General features: G+C 41.5%; 1 protein-coding gene across 1 annotated transcript; it reads left to right on the forward strand.

Moving 5' to 3' along the window:
* The first annotated feature begins 12,912 nt into the window (after positions 1 to 12,912).
* LOC144690457 (C-type natriuretic peptide prohormone-like) lies at positions 12,913 to 16,204 on the forward strand. Its single transcript, XM_078557982.1, has 3 exons — positions 12,913 to 13,113; positions 14,418 to 14,752; positions 15,452 to 16,204. Exons 1-2 carry the CDS (start codon positions 13,024 to 13,026, stop codon positions 14,736 to 14,738), a joined length of 411 nt encoding a protein of 136 aa, XP_078414108.1. The 5' UTR covers positions 12,913 to 13,023; the 3' UTR covers positions 14,739 to 14,752; positions 15,452 to 16,204.
* Positions 16,205 to 17,433: the final 1,229 nt, after the last annotated feature.

Genomic DNA, 17,433 nt, shown 5'->3' on the forward strand with positions numbered 1-17,433 from the left:
TTTGAAAAGCAAATATTTGCAGAGCTATGGAAAATAGCAGGGTACTGGGACTAATTCGGTAGATCTTTCAAAGAACCAGCACAGGCATGATGGGCCTAACGGCCTTCTTCTGTGCTGTTTCATTCTGTTCTAGCAGCATTCCAGTTATCAGCCCTTGATGCTAATAGTTTGAAGCAGTGAAAATAAAAATAATGCATGAGCTTGTGAATTATTGCTGAATAATCTTTCAATAATGTAATCTTCCTTATCTAGTTATGAGCAATGAAAGTAATACTGGTAGTCCTGTAAACCTCACTAGTGAAGACAAATAAGATTAAATTAAAAGTGTGCCAGATTTATTGTTCTCGAAACATGAACAATAAACTTAGAACAGGCAGAGCATTGAACTCCTGACAATTCAATAAGTAAGAACAATTGGAAATAAATGAATCCTTTCATATATATTAATGACAATGATCGAAGGTGCTAAACTCTTGTGATCTACTGCAATTTTGAGTTTGCTCTGTTAACTTACGGTTATCCTAAGGGAAGACAAAGTGTTATCTGCAAATGTATTCTGACAAATGGTGTATTGTATTCAATAGTTTAATGCAAAATCCAGCAGTCATGTATCAGTGTGTGCCTTTAACTTGGGAATTGAGGAAAAACAGCTGAATGAAGGTCAAAACTTATCTTCTATTACTTGCTGCAATATAGAAGAAATTGTATTATTCTTTGGCTGCCTTTATGACACCACTGCTGGGTCGATGGGATGCAATTTTAGGTGTGCTTGGAAAGTAGTGGTTTTAATTGGTTTGTCATATATAGTGAAATACATTCAATGATGTGTTTATGCTGTTTTTTATTGTACATTACTATTTGATTGCATTTACCAAATCCCAATAAAGATCTTTAAAACAGGAGCTGTTTTTACCCAAGATTGGAAATAGCAAAGTGTAAGACACAGTGGCATTGTATCAAGGATACCTTCAACTGAGTATAAAAAGCTAGCAGGAGCAGATTATCCAGAGACACGGTTAATATATTACTCTAAATACATCCTAGCTTCTACTGAAAAGTATGTAATCGAATTTGAGATCCACATTTATATTTGAACTAGAAAATGTTGTTAAAATTCAAGTTCTAATTGGAGAATATTTTGTTGCACCTACCTTCAAACAGTACTGTAATGGGATGGTTTCAAGAAAGGTCATGATACATAACTTGGAATTAAAATTTTTTTGAGAAGTAGATGATAGAGTTGAATGTTTTGTCACGGATTTAAAGGACAATGATCCACACCTTTAACTTAAACTGTTCTCATAGAATAAGGATAATATAAAAATATTAACTATTCCTAGGAACATGGGCGCACGAATCAAACATTCAGCCCTTCATTCAATTAGTTCATTGCTGATCTGTACCTGCCTTTGCTCCAGATCCCTTGACACCCTTGCTCAACAAAATGCATCAATCTGAATCTAAAGTTTCAACTGACCCTTTGAATACTTGAAAATCAAGAGGTAAAAGGGAGGGAGGAAATTAAAACAATTACAGTCACCAGGGGAACATTATTAGAAATAAAGGCTGTTAAGTCCCCTGGACCTGATTAACTGCATCCTAAGGTCTTAAAGCAAGTGATTGCAATGATAGTAGATGCAAGAGTTACGATCTTCCAAAATTCCCTAGATTCTGGAAAGGTGCCAACAGATTGGAAAATCGCTAATGTCTATTCAAGAAAGGAGGGAGACAGAAAGCAGGAAACTATAGGCCAGTTAGCCTAATATCTGTCATAAGGAAAATGCTTGAATCCATTATTGAGAGGGTAATAGCAGGACATTTAGAATATCATAATACAATTAGGCAGAGTCAACATGGTTTTATGAAAGGGAAATCATATTTCACTAATTTATTAGAGTTCATTGAGGAAGTAACAAGCAAGTGGATAAAGGGGAACCTGTAGGTGTGGTGTACTTGGATTTCCAAAAGGTATTCAATAAAGTGCCACATCACACAAAGTAAGAGCTTTTAGTGTAGGGGTAACATTAGCATGGATAGAGGATTGTTTAGTGAACAGGAAGCAGAGAATAGGAAAAAATGGTCATTTTTGAGTTGGTACGCTGTTACTAGTGGAGTGTTACAAGGATCAGGACTGAGGCCTCAACTATTAACAATCTACACCAATGATTTGGATGAATGTACCGAATGTATGATAGCTAAATTTGCTGATGACACGAAGATAGTTAGGGAAGTAAGTTGTCAAGTGGACATAAAGAGTCAACAAAGGGATTTAGATAGGTGAAGTGAGTGGGCAAAAATTTGACAAATGGAATGTGATGTGAGAAATTGTGAACTTGTCCATTTAGGCAGGAAGAACAGAAAAGCAGGATACTATTTGAATGGAGAGTCTGCAAAGCCCTATGATACAAAGGGTTCCGAGTGTCCTGGTACATGAGTGATAGTATCCAGGTACATCAAGTGATTAGGAAGGCAAATGGAATGTTGGCATTTATTGCGAAGGGAATCAAGTATAAAAGTAGGGAAGTGTTGCTACAACTGTGCAGGTCTTTCATTAGACCGCATCTAGAGTACTGTGTACAAGTTTTGGTCTCCTTATTTAAGAAAGGATATATTTACATTAGAAGCAGTTCAGAGAATGTTCACTTGACTGGTTCTGGGGATGAATGGTTTATCTTATGAGGCAAGGTTGAGCCTACACCCATTGGAGTTTAGAAAAATGAAAGGTGACCTTATTGAAACATATAAGATCCTGAAGGGACTTGACAGGGTGGAAGCTGAGAGGATGCTTCACCTTGTGGGGGAGTCTAGAACTAGGGGACACAGTTTAAAAATTAGGGGTCTCCCATTTAAGAATGAGATGAGGAGAATTTTTTTCTCTAAGAGGGTAATTAGTCTGTGAATTCTCTTGCCCAGAGGACAGTGGAGGCTGAGACATTGAATATATTCAAGGCTGAGTTAGATAGATTTTTGATCGACAAGGGAGTCAAGGGTTATGGGGGACAGACACGAAAGTGGAGTTGAGACCACAATTGGCTCAATCCCTGATTAACATTAACATTCAGGATTACCAGGAGAAGGTGGGAGAATGACACTAAGGGCAGGATCTTCCAGTCGGCGAGCAGGGGCAGGGCCCACTTGTCGATGAGTAAAATGATGCAGGATGAGGTCAGGAGGAACTCCCAGCATCACCCTGCATCATTTCCATTTTCAGGTCAGCGGGGGCGCAGCCGAGTGAGCTGCATGCCTGCCAACCTGCCAACAGCCTATTAAGGCCATTGAAAAACTAATTAAAGTAATTAATGGACCTGCCCATCCAACCTTAAGGTTGGCAGGCAGGCTGGGAGCCCTGGCGAGCTTTGGAAAATGCATGAAACCTCATCCACGGGCGGGATGAGGTTTCATGAGGGTATTTAAATTTTTATCCAATCTTTCAATAAAAGTTATGGACATGTCCCAATTCATGTGACAGTGTCACATGAGGGGACATGTCAGGGAAATTTTTTTATCATTTGTATTAAAAATTTTAATTCCGAGCCGATCTCCCTGAGGCAGCACTTAGCCTCAGGGAGATCTGTGCACTCTTTCACGCGCTCCCAGCTAAGGGAACCCCGCACCCCCCCCCCCCCACCACCCCCCGCCCGTACAAGGAGCACATAGCGCTTCCGAGCGGACGTCACGCTGGGCAAGCCTTAATTGGCCCGCCCATGTAAAATGGTGGTGCGTCCCCAATTGGGGGCGCCGATCAGAAGCCTGCCTGCCCGTGCCCACACTTCCCCCCGCCAACAGGGGGAAAATTTTTCCCTAAGTGAATTGCTCACTTGGAGAGCTGGTGCAGTTATGATGGGACGAATAGCCTCCTTCTCTGCTGCAACAAATCTGTAATTCTATAATCTTATTGAATGGTGGAGCAGGCTCGAGAGACTGAATGGCCTACTCCTGCTCCTAATCCTTGTGTTCTTGTGAGGGGGAGAGTTTTTCATTTCCACTACCCTTCTTGGGACAAAATACTTTTTTATTTTGCTCCTAAATGGACTAGCTTTAATTTTCAGATTATACACCCCTAGTTCTGGGCAATGCATCCTGTAGATAGTAATCACTGTACCCATGGTATGCCAATGATGGAGGGAGCGGATGTTTGAGCTGTTGGATGGACTGCCAATTAAGTGGAACAAAAACAGAAAATGCTGGAAAAACTCAACAGGTCTAACAGCTCTGAAGAAGAGTCATAAGGACTCGAAACGTTAACTCTGATTTTTTTCTCCACAGATGCTGTTAGACCTGCTGAGTTTTTCCAGCATTTTCTGTTTTTATTTCGGATTTCCAGCATCCACAATATTTTGCTTTTATGCCAATTAAGTGGATTGCTTTGTCCTAGATGGTGTTGAATTTCTTGAGTGTTTTTTGCAGCTGCACCTATCCAGGCAAGTAGAGTCACATTACTGTCTTAAGCCTTGTTGGTGGAGAGGCTTTCGAGGGTCAGGGGATGAGCCACTTTCTGCAGAATACCCAGCTTCTGGCTTGCCATAGCAGTCACATCAATCATGTGTCTGGTCCAGTTGAGTTTCTGGTCAATGGTGCTGATGATGGGGATTCAGCAATGGTAATTCCATTGAATATCAAGTGGAGGTGATTTGGTACTCTCCCATTAGAGATGGTTATTGCCCAACGCTTGCTACGTATCAGCCCGAACCTGGGTTTAAGATATTTCGAGTAAGAAAGATATTTGGAGTGAGTAAGGTAGTGAGATTTTAAATGTTAAGGGTTAATCACTTTTATAAAACCTAGTACTGCTTGCTTGAAATTTAGCATTTAACTTAAATTTACTGTTCTAAGTTTAGGCTTGGGCAGTGCTCATCAAGCAAATCAAGCTCTCTGTTGGAGAATAGATGAGGTAAGGAAATTAAGTATCAGGACTAATTTGGTTCTGCAACTGCCACATAATAGTCATCTGAATCTCAGTAGTCTATATAAGAGAGGTTAAGTGCACTGGTGTGGAATGCAGCTGGTTCTGAGTGTAATTACTGCAGGTTGGTGAGTAAGGGAATTTGGTGAGGAGGGAAGGGAGGTGCTCTTTTCTTGCTCTTTCTTTCTCTATCTTTCTCAGCCTCCAGGAGACCAGGGGTGGAATTTTACAGCAATGGGATTTAACGTTCCCACCAAAGTCAATGGAGTTTAGAATGGTTCGCCGCATTTTACGGCCCCATCCCCACCCCTACGGGGCTGTAGAATTCCGGTCCAGGAGTTGAAAAGCTGCACAAGAGGGCTGTGTTTGAAAAATTCCAAGAGTGACATCACAGGAGAAACATAAAGTCATTGGTTGGTGAGAAACTGCTGTTAGGGAATGTCTTTAAATGCTAAAAATGAGAAAAATGCATTATTTTTAAAAGACATAGCTACTCAGATTTAAGTAAGGAATACAAGCAATAGGGAAATAAAGTTAAGTCAAGGCCAGGTAAAATAAAATAATACAAGTCAATCAAAGAAAAACAAAGTTAACAGAAGGGAAGTAAATTGAGGCCATGACAGGACAGCTCGGTCATGTGGAATGTGTGTCCTGTAATTTGTGGGAAGTTCTGGATGCTAACATTGTCCTAGATTACCCATGTGCAGCGTCACCAGCTGCACAAACTTCAGCTCCAGTTTTTGGAGCTTGAGTGGTGGCTTGAGTCACTATGACTTATCCATGAGGCTGAGAGCTATGTGGATAGCACATTCGGAGAGTGGTCACACCACAGCTTAGGGGACTGGAGGCAGAAAGGGAATGGGTGACTGTAAGGCAGTCCAAGAGAACTAGCAGGCAGTTCAGGATTCCCCTGGGGTCCAGCTTGTCAATCGGTTTTCTGTTTTGGATACTGGTGAAGGCATTAATTCCTTGGAGGAGTGCAGTCAGTGCTATGTTTGTGGCACTACAGGCAGCTCTGCCATACAGGAGGGGAGGAAGAAGAAAGAAAGAATAATAGTGATAGGGAGTTCGTTAGGTGAACAGACAGATGTTTCTGTGGTCATTGACGTGACTCCAGGTTGGTTGTTGCCTCCCTGGTGCCAGGGTCAAGGATGTCACAGAGCAGCTGCAGGAGATTCTTCGGGGGAAGGTGATCAGCCAGAAGGCGTGGTCCACGTTGGTACCAATGACTTAGGTAGGAAAGGGGATGAGGTCGTGAGAGTAGATTTCAGGGAGCTAGGAAGGAGATTGAGAAGCAGAGCCTCTAAAGCAGTAATCTCAGGATTACTCCCAGTCCCATGTACAAATGAGTACAGAAATAGGAGAATTGAGCAATTAAACACGTGGCTGGAAACCTGGTATAGGAGGGAGGGCATCAGATTTCTGAGGCATTGGGACTAATTCTGGGGAAGATGGGATCTGGACAAGCCAGGCGGCCTACACCTGAATAGGACTGGGACGAATATCCTCGCAGGAAGATTTGCCAATGCTGTTGCAGGGGCTTTAAATTTGATTAACAGGGGGATGAGAGCCTGAGAGCAAATTCAGAGCAGGGAACATGAGATTGAAAATTAATGAGTGACTCTGAAAGACACAGATTAAAAAGTGTATAGCACAGGGATTTGGCAGTGTTAAAAGGTATATATGTAGATGCAAGGAGTACAGCAAATAAAGCCAATGAGCTGAGGGCACAAATATACACATGAAAGCATGATGTCAACGTGATAACGGAAACTTGGTTTAAAGAGGTGCAAAAATGGCAGCTCAACATCCCTGAATATAGGGTTTTCAGGCAGTATAGAGACTGGGGATAAAAAAGGTGGGGGTGTAGCATTATTGGCTAAAGAAACGATTACAGCTGTGAGAAGGGCTGATATATTAAATGAAGCATCAAATAAGGCCATATGTGTTGAGCTCAGAAATGAAAAGGGGGCAGCCACTCTACAAGGAGTGTACTATAGACCCCAAATAGAGGAAGGGAGTTAGAAGAGCATATATGTAGGCAAATTTCTGAGTGCAAAAACAATAGGGCAATAATAGTTGGAGACTTCAGCTACTCTAATATCAACTGGGATACAAAAAGTGTGAAGCGCACAGAGAGCACAAACTCTTGAACTGCATTAAAGAGAACATTTTTAGCTAGCACATAACAAGCCCAGCGAGAAGGGGTGCAATTCTAGATTTAGTCTTAGGAAATGAAGCTGGGCAAGTGGATGAAGTAGCAGTGGGGGACCATTTTCGAGATAGTGACCATAATTAGATTAGTTAGATTTAGCACCGCTATAGACAAAGACAAGTGTTACAAAGCTGAGAGGTGAACTGGCGCAAGTGGACAGGATATGGCTATTAGAAGGGAAAACAGTGTCAAATTGGTGGGAGGCAATCAAAAGCAAGATTGTATGTGCACAGTGTAGACATATCCCCACAAAGAAAAGGGGTGGTAGTGCCAAATCTGGAGCCCTCTGGTTATCCAGAAGCCATACAGGGTAAGATAAAGCAGAAAAAGGAAGCTTATGGCGGTCACAAAAAACCTTAATACTGTAGAAAGCCTAGTATAGAAAGTACATGGGTGAAGTAAAAAAGGAAATTAGGAAAGCAGAGAGAGGATATGAAAAAATATTGACAGGTAAAATCAAAGGAAACCCAAAGATGTTTTACCAGTACAGAGCAAGAAAATAACTAAGGAAAGGGAAGGGCCTAACAGAGATGTATGTGGCAATTTACTCGTTGATGCTGAAGATGTGGGCAGGGTTCTCAATGAGTACCTTGACTCTGTCTTCACTAAGTAGAGGGATGATGCGGACATCCTAGTTAATGAGGAGGAGTGTGAAATATTAGAAACAATAAGCATAACGAGAGAGGAAGTACTGGAGGGACTGACATCTTGAAGGTGGATAAATCACCAGGGCACCAACAGCATCATGGAGCTGAATTTCCTGGTCAGTGAGTACTGTTCTATTCTACTTTATTGGACACCTTATAGGAGTCAGAAGGAGAAAGGGGGTGTTTGTTCATGGGAATCTTGCTTGGGATCCTTCCTAGATCTAGAGTAGGAATGAGAGGAGGACTTGGGGCCAAGAGAGCAGCAAAAAGTTGATAGATGGACAAGGAGCAAGGTGGACTTCTTCCTCCCTGCGGGTGTAGAACATTCCTCCTCCCCTGGATCTCTTCTACCAGGACCTCCAGTGTCATAAGAAAGAATCTGTGCACCCTCTCCCTTGGTCCCTGCGCCATCCTGAAACATACTGTTGTAAGTCAGCCAACGCACTCCTCATCTTCAGTGGAGGTGGGTGAATGAAACTATATATACTGTTTCATGAAAATGCTTCTAATCAGAGCTTGAGTGCTAAACCTGCAGGTGTCTGTTTTAGCACCTTCAGACAAGTACAAATCATGGTAATCAGCAATTAGCCCCAAACTTGAATGCTAAAATCAGACTTTTAAATAGGAATTTCTTACTAGCACAGCACCCACTCACTTAGTGCCTGTTTTCACCCTTACACCAAAATAAACACCCTCTATCCAACAATTTGTATTTATATAGCACTTTTAACATAACAAAACATCCCAAAATGCTTCACAAGAACATTACGAAACAAAATTTGACACTGGCCCACATAAAGAGATAGTAGGGCAAATAACCAAATGCTTCATCAAAGAGGTGGGTTTTAAGGAGCATCTAAAGGGAGGATACAGAAGTGGAGAGGTTTCAGGAGGAAATTCCAGAGTTTAGGGCATTGGCAGCTGAAGGCTGCTAACAGTGGAGTGACTAAATTGAGGATGTGCAAGAAACCAGAATTGGAGGAGTGCAGAATCTTGGATAGTTGTACGCCTGGAAGAGGTTACAGAGACAGATAGGGAGCGTAAGGCCAAGGAGGGTTTGAAAACAAGGATGACAATTGCTCAACAAGGAGCCAATATAGGTCAATGAGCACAGGGCTCATTGATGCCACCACCAGTAGACAGTCTTAGCAATAGTACAGATATGTGGTTGGAAGTTCATCTCGGGGTCAAATATGACACCTAGGTTACAAATAGACATATCAGCACTATGAGAAGATATTTATTATTATATGCAAACCAGTACAATTGATAAATAATAGAATCCACAGGGTTATGGGTGAACGGGACCTGGTGTGAGTCAGGACATGGGTAGCAGAGTTAGGATATGGGTAGCAGAGTTTTGGATGAGCTTAAATTTATGGAGGGTGGAAAATGGGAGACCGACAAGGAGCGAATTGAAATAGTCAAGCCTAGAAGTAATAAAGGAATGGAAGGTTTCAACAGTAGATGATCTGAGGCAGAGACAGAGTCAGACGATGTTACGCAGGTGGAAGTAGACAGTCTTACTAATAGTGCAGATATGTGCTTGGAAGTTCATCTCGGGTCAAATATGACACCAAGGTTACGAACAGACCTATCAGCAATATCAGGAGATATATACTATTATATGAAAACCAGTACAATTGATAAGTAATAGAATCCACAAATATATATTGAGTCTATACTGGTGGATGTTTCTTCTTTATGTTCTTGCTTGCCATTTGCTGATTTCGGCAGAGCGGGCTGGACCTGGCTGTGCAATACCACTGAATAGTTCAGTCACAATCTAACTTTTAGTTGTTGTGCACAATCTGAGCTATCTAACACTATACCTCTCTTTTATGTATTTACAAATGAGTTAATAAAAGGGAAATAAAGTATGTTCTAGATATCCAAATTATTTGGGATTCATTTCAAATGAGTACTGTTTAAACAATGAGCAATGTCACATTTCTCAGTTACACATCAATATTTAAATGGAGCTTAGGTTATATTCACATTTCCTGACAAATATCACAAACCAGTCCCTGAAGAAATTTGGAAAACTTTAACCAAATATATTATCACTGATTTCCAGATTCCATTTTATCTTTCATCTTATCTCCTATCACTATGATTTCATTTTCTCTTTCCTTTTTTCTCTCCTTGTCTATTTCTCTCTCCGTCCTTTCTCCTTTCTCTCCCTCTTTGTTTATCTCAATGTCTATCTAATCCTATCTCTCTCTCTCTCACTTCCCTCTCACAAATCAGGTTCCATTTAAATGTAATGGGTCAAAACCCCAAAATTTTCAGCAAACCAGTTCATCAGTGAATGTAATAAAAACAAAAATACTGGAAAAACTCAGCAGGTCTGGCAGCATCTGTGGAGAGAGAAACAGAGTTAATGTTTCGAGTCCATATGTCTCTTCTTCAGAGCTGAAGAGAGGCAGAAATGTGACGGATTTTATACTGTGGAAGAGAGGGGATGGAGCAGGTGAAGAAAAATAGGTCAGGAATAGGTGGGAGCTCAGGAGAGATTTGACAAAGATGCCATGGAGACAAGTCAAAGGAAGTGTTAATGGTAGTGTTAAAGACTAAAGAAGGTGCTAATAGTGGTATAAAGGTCAGGCAGCAGAAAGTGTTGATAGCAGGACAAGGGTCAGTGCTCTCTGAAAGCGAAACATAAGCACAAGTTACAGGTGACCCTGTGGGAGAAGGGGTTGGGAAAAAATTAAAAAGAAATGATCAAAGTGGAGGGCAGAATTCATGGTCTGAAGTTGTTGAGCTTGATGTTAAGTTCGGAAAGCTGTAAAGTTGGAAGATGAGGCGCTGTTCCTCCATTTTGCGTTGGGCTTCACTGGAACATTGCAGCAGGCCAAGGTCAGAAATGTGGGTGTGAGAGCAAAATGGTGAATTGAAATGGCAAGCGACAGGAAGGACAGGGTCATGCTTGTGGACTGAGCAAAGGTGTTCCGGAAAGCAGTCACCTAGTCTGCGTTTAGTCTCCCCAGTGTAGAGGAGACCGCATTGTGAGCAGCAAATACAGTAGACTAAATTGAAAGAGGTACAAGTGAATTGTTGCTTCACCTGAAAGGAGTGTTTGGGGCCTTGGATGGTGAAGAGGGAGGAGGTAAAGCGGCAGGTGTTACACCTTCTGTAATTGCATGGTAAGGTGCCTTGGGAAGGGGATGAGGTGTTGTGGTGATGGAGGAGTGGACCAGGGTGTCACAGGGGGAATGGTCCCTATGAAATGCTGACAGGGGAGGTGAGGGGAAGATGTGTTTGGTGGTGGCATCATGTTGGAATTGGTGGAAATGGCTGAGGATGATCCTTTGAACGCAGAGGCTGGTGGGTGAAAAGTGAGAGCAAGGAGAACCCTATCATGGTTCTGGAAGGGAGGGGAAGGGGTGGGAGAAGTGTCGGAGGTGGGTAGGACATGGTTGAGGGTCCTGTCAACCACAGTCAGGAGGAAACCCACTAAACTGCAGACTGAGTGACCACTTTGCAGAACACCTTTGCTCAGTCCACAAGCATGACCCCAACCTTCCTGTCGCTTCCCATTTCAATTCACCACCTTGCTCTCATGTCCACATTTCTGTCCTTGCCTGCTCATTGTTCCACTGAACCCCAACGGTAACTGGAGGAACAACACCTCATCTTCCAATTAGGCATTTTACAGCCTTCCAGGCTTAACATTGAGTTCAACAACTTCAGATCATGAGTTGTCATCCATTTTGATCCTTTGTTTTCTTTCCCAACCCTCTCCCCGCACAGGTTTACCTGTAATTTGTTCTTATGTTTTGCTTTCAGAGGGCACTGACCCTTGTTCTGCTATTAATACATTCTGCTATCTGACCTTTATGCCACTATTAGTACCTTCTTTAGTCTTTAACGCTACCATTAACACTCCCTTTATCTTGTGTCCATAACATCTTTGTCAAGGTCTCCCCTGAGCTCCCACCTATCCCTGCTCTATCCCTCTCTTCCACAGTATAAAATCCATCACATTTCTACCTCTCTTCAGCTCTGAAGGAAGACTCAAAACATCAACTGTTTTTCCCTCCACAGATGCTGCCAGACCTGCTGAGTTTTCCCAGTATTTTCTGTTTTTATTTCAGGTTTCCAGTATCTGCAGTATTTTGCTTTTACATTAGTGAGTGCACTCAATTCAATATCAATAATAATTACTTATATTCCTAACAATACCACATTCCAACAGAACATTTCAATGGATGCCCTTGTATCAAAGTCATTATATATCCAGAGATACTGCAGAAATAAATCCTGGATTTGTTTTGTTGTAATAGGGTCTGCTGCTCAACATGTTTTTGAAAAAGGCTTGCATTTCTATTGCACCTTTTATGACCTCAGGACCAATGTTCCCTGTAAGATGTGGCTGCACAACAACCTGAAAGGTACGTGCAGGCCACTCACAAGTTGTTTCCTTTAATATGCTTGTGTGCATGGCGGCATAAAAAATTAAAAGCATTGCCCATTCAAATGAACAGGCCACGCACAAAGGAAATGATTTAGAAGGTTTTGCTCAGTGCATCCCAAAGTGCTTTACAGGGGTTACAGCAGCCAATTTGCACACAGCAAGTTCCCACAAACAGCAATGTGATAAAGGCCAGATAATCTGCTTTTGTGATGTAGATTTAGAGAGGAATACTGTCCAGGACAATGGGAAATATCTCCCCTGGCCTTCTTTGAAATAATGCTATGTGGATCTTTTACAATACCTTCAGAGAGCTGACTATCCCTTGGTTAAAGGTCCCATTCAAAAGTCGGCACTTCCTCAGTACTGCACTGTCAGTCTAGATTTTCGTGCTCAAGTTCTGGAATAGGGCACGAACCAACAACTTCCTGAATCAGGGACAAGTGTGCTACCAACTGAGCCAAGACTGCTATTGTTCAAAAGCTAGCCAATGTTTTCTCCCAGATCCACATAAAATGCCCATCTTAAAATCAGTGCATTTCCCTGCAATCTTCGAATATTATGATACTATGAATGTGAATAAAACAGGACCACTCCTGACTGTTAACCTTTTGAATAAAGAAAACTTACAAGGGAATTTCTCTCAATCCTGCCTCGGTCCCTTATCTCAATGACGGAAGATGCCTAATTTAATTAATCCTTGCCGACATGACGTCAGCCTGAGAAGGATAAAAGTCTCCGAATCCGAATCTGAGACAGAGAAGACGATCCCAAAGATCAAGCAAAGGCGAAAAGAAGGAAAGAGAAAACGCGAAAGATCTACGAGAAAGCAGACTGCACAAAGATGACCGCAAACACAGTTTACTACTGGGGACTCCTGCTACTCTTCCTTATCCAGTCCCAAGCCAGACCCAGACCACAGAACAGCCTCCAGGTAAGAGGAAGCACTCCTGCTTTACCATGGGCTATAATCATCGCTTTCCTTGGCGTTCAACCTTGAGCTAAAGTAAATGGATGGTGCAACAATTATTTATTGGCAATCCAACTAACCAGCGGATCTGCTCATTTCAATGAAGTATTTTAAATGTTAGCTACAGGAGTATCTTCAACTGTGTCTCATTGGTCAGCACCATAGTGATCAATCAGCTTAGAACTTGAAGGAGTTTACATTTACACGGACTGACAGTGACCGGCTCAAAAGCTGACCAAAACACGTAGCAACGTAGCGCCCAACCTACTGTGAGAAGGCTGCCAGTTACTGATCAGTGTTGTCAGTATTCGGCACGAATCTGTCCGTATAACCTATGTGTACGAGAACACGCTTACCCTGTCTTTAGTTGTGTCCTTTGAGACTACAGAATGAAAACTGCTCATAATAGAACTGTGGATCTCTCGATGCACAAACCATCCAATTTCCAAAACACTGGTCACGGACACCGATTTAGTGTTTTCAGTTAAAAAAAATGTCATTTCCAGAATTTTGCCTACAATCTGTGTCCAGTCCTCGTCATATATTAGCGAATACTAAAGGCTACAAGGGATGATCTCAGCCTCAGTGCGAACCCATGACTAACTTCACTAGCTCCAGAATCCCTTCCCTGCAACAAGATTTGCACCTTCAGTCTCTAAACATGAACTAGGTTCCCACACCTGGGGTAATACATTTACTGAATGCACCAAGACCGCGTGTCCTTTTGCTAGAGATCGTCTTTATCGCTCATTAGAGTAGGATTGAAGGTCTGTTTGAGGCGAAAATTTGCGTTGACGGTCATCTTTGAGCACCGTGCCATGAAACCCCATGCGCTTATATATTAACTGTGGGACATCCCCAGTGACCAACCACACAATGAGCATGTAGTTTGACCATCAACTAAGACTAATACCCACTTAACCGAATTTGAAACGCAGAATTGGTTTGTGACAATTTCGAAATGCAACATTTCCGAGTGAAGAATACATTTCTCTGAATCGATCAAAAGCTCATGACTAACAAATTCCCCCTAATAGGTCATTAGAGATGCACATTAAGCAATGACAAGTTACTGAGTACACTACATTGAATGTAGGACAAGAAATGCTTCAACAAACCCAGTTCCTTTTTTGACATTGTTGCAACATGTCATTGTAGTTCTATGTTCCACCTAACAACGTCATATTTTCCTCCACTATACTTACGCTACTTAAAGAAATACTTCGAAGATTTGTAAGTTTAACTCTCCCCGCCCCCGTTATTTGCAGACTTTGTCAAAACTATTAGAGGGAGAGGTTGAGCGCTATCTGTCCCATGAAGATTTGGACAACGGAGCAGACGAGGCATCTCAAGTTGGCATCTCTCCCGACGTGCAAAATGGCCAGCCTGAGTTGGAACGTAGTTGGGACGAAAACTTACAGGACCTCGAAAGCAGAAACAGGCTTCCTGTTGGTTCATTGATACGACTCCTCAGTGACATCACCAACGGCCCCATGAGATTTAAGACTAGAAGCAAGAAGGTGTCAACAGGAGGATGCTTTGGAGTGAAATTGGACAGAATTGGTGCAATGAGCGACCTGGGATGCTGACCATTTAACTTAAGGTATGAGATTTCCAACTAAACAGTAACACCGATCATTGCCTACCACTGTGGCATTTTGGAATCCCCATCTTCTCCAACTGCTTTTACTTTAGTTGAGAATGAAAATAGCAGCTACAAAATGCTATTTGGGTCGACTTTATGATAGGTTTAGCAATAAGACTAGCTGGATAGTTCTGCGCCAACTATTGGACAGTATGGAGCCAGGGCAGGAATAACATAGAAAGACAGTAGCTGTTTGGATTCCAGTGATTGAGTTTGTATCCAGATTTTCATTAATCTACAAATCAAAGAAGTCAGAAAATCTTGGAGAATCTCCCAACAGATACACTAGTAATTCAACAGAAATATTTATTAAATTGCAGACGTTTGTTGAATGAATTCTACTACTGTCAAAAGACATGCTCTTATTTATCAGATAAAAATGATTGAACCAAAGGATCTTTAACCAAATTAATTTAAAAGATTATTTTTTTACTGTCCAGTAACTGTGTAATCCGATTATGGAATATCAACAATACAATGTAAACATATTGATTTAAAAGGGCGTTTCGAGGAAGATTTATATATTGTGTATAAGAATCAAATCCTTTCCGTGTCACTAAAATCGCTTTTCAAGATTGAATGTTCAAACTATCCCTTGGATATCTCTGAAAGTCTGCCTTTACACATATCAAACTCACTTTCGTTTTTTCTTACCAGGGCATCACTGAAAGTGCAGGACATCAAGGTCAACCCGCCAATGGCTCTATCCACGTTTCAAAGTTTGCTTCAACTAAAGCTCTTTCGACTTGTGTTTCCACAAAGTCCAAGTGTTAAATTCTAGTGACTCACTGTAGAATGTTTACAAGCTTCATTTAATTGTAACCGTGCTTAATGGGATCGTGTGAATGTTATTGAATTTCATAATTCTTGAATGGGGGGCTATTTATATTAATTTAAGAGAAATGTATTTACTTGTAAACTTACGTCAATGTTCCATGTTCAAGTTATTACTGTAATGCCAATCTGGTGCAACTGATGTGGAATTTAAAATGGGTTCTTTGTTATAAAATTAATACGGATACTCTATTAAGAATACATTATTTTATTTCATACTCTTCTACCGCTGGTGAATTTTGTTTCAGGACGTCTTCAGAGTTGTAAAATAAGCAAAATCTTATATTTTCCCTTAATAATGCTTTAATTAGCAGACTGTTTAAGAAATTGAAAAGCTCTGTCGCCTGGTAAGGGTGGTGTGTTAAAGAGCAATGGTTCGCCTCCATGTTACCCATTGCTGGGTGTGTGTAATAGAAGCACAAAGCAATATAAGTCACATAATTAGACAACCCATCGTTAGCACCAATGTTCATGTTAAAAGTGATAATGTATTCATTCCAGAGTAATTGATGTGTGTTTTTTATTGCTTTAACATTCCTCGTTATTACAGTCAAATAAAACGAAAATGCAGCATTAGATATGAATGGTTCTTTAATCCAACATTGCTTCCACTACCAGCGATTTTTTTTTTGTCTACGGTAACTGTGGAGAAGGGAAGTTGAATGTTTCAGGCCCATAGACGGGGTTACCGGAGAACTCAAACAGCCTCTTCCAGCAACATTAAGGCACAATGCTCTTCTGTTGTGGGCGCCAAATCGCGAAATTTGTTTGGGAACCGTGTTTACATGGGACATTAGCAAAAACTGGAGATGCGCAGCACATCCGCAAGGCATTCCCAAAGTTATTCTCTGTCACTTCCAGACCCATGCTTACTTTCTTGCAATATTAGAAATGTTACTTAAAGCTGGTAACCGATTTTTCGCAGGCACTAGGTAGTCCATTTCTGTTTCGTATATAAATGGTCATAATGCCGAGAAAGAAAACGAATACAAAGATTTTATGAACCAAAAATTGAGACCAATAAAGATATAGAATCATATTCAGGAGCATATTCACTGTTGCAATCAATGATCTTGGACCTACCAGTTAGAAAGAAATGTTCCACACTGTTAAAACTCCAAGAACATACAAGGGATTATAACATTAATCTAGCTTTTGTGTCTAGTCAGATCCTCAAACACCACGAAGCCTCTATACCTTACTTCAGCTTCATCTGTTCCTGACAGGCCTTTGAAAAAGCGATGAAATAACGCCTACAACACCATATATTTGAAAAGTCAGATCTATGGTGCTCTTCTGAAATTACAATTGGAGTACCTGGGCGGGGGGGGGGGGGGGGGGGGGCTAACTATCAGCCTAAACCTAAATTAGGGGTGATTGGCGTGCCACTGCATGCAGTATGTAAAAGTACTAAGGGAGTACTGCACTGGAGGGTCAGCCTGGAGTTTTGTAGTCAAGCCCGGTAGTGGGACCCGGGATCTTATGATTCAGAAGCGAGAGCGCTACCAACTGAGCCCAGCGGAGAGTCGTAAGGGCCATCACATTACACACCAAGGCATATGTAAGGTTGGACACCAATGATGCAGAACTTTAATGGAAAGACTTTTATGTTAATCAAAATACCCATTTTCTCGCCAAGTCAATAACTCTGCCTTTTAATGTAAAAATAATCCATGACAGGGACTACGAACTGGTTCTTTACCAAAGCCTCTCACAGTAAAACCTGGATTAAGCCAATGTTGGTGGGCAAACCTGGCGCGTAACATTTGGCTGACACATCTGGAATATTAAGGGGTCCTTCCACC

The sequence above is a fragment of the Cetorhinus maximus genome, chromosome 15 (genome assembly GCF_964194155.1).
Source record: "Cetorhinus maximus chromosome 15, sCetMax3.hap1.1, whole genome shotgun sequence".
Taxonomy (NCBI): Eukaryota; Metazoa; Chordata; class Chondrichthyes; order Lamniformes; family Cetorhinidae; genus Cetorhinus; species Cetorhinus maximus.

Coding starts and splice junctions, on each gene's coding strand:
- LOC144690457 (XM_078557982.1), top strand. CDS start 13,024: ATGACCGCAAACACAGTTTACTACTGGGGACTCCTGCTACTCTTCCTT. Junction 13,114..14,417: donor GACCACAGAACAGCCTCCAG/GTAAGAGGAAGC, acceptor CGTTATTTGCAG/ACTTTGTCAAAACTATTAGA.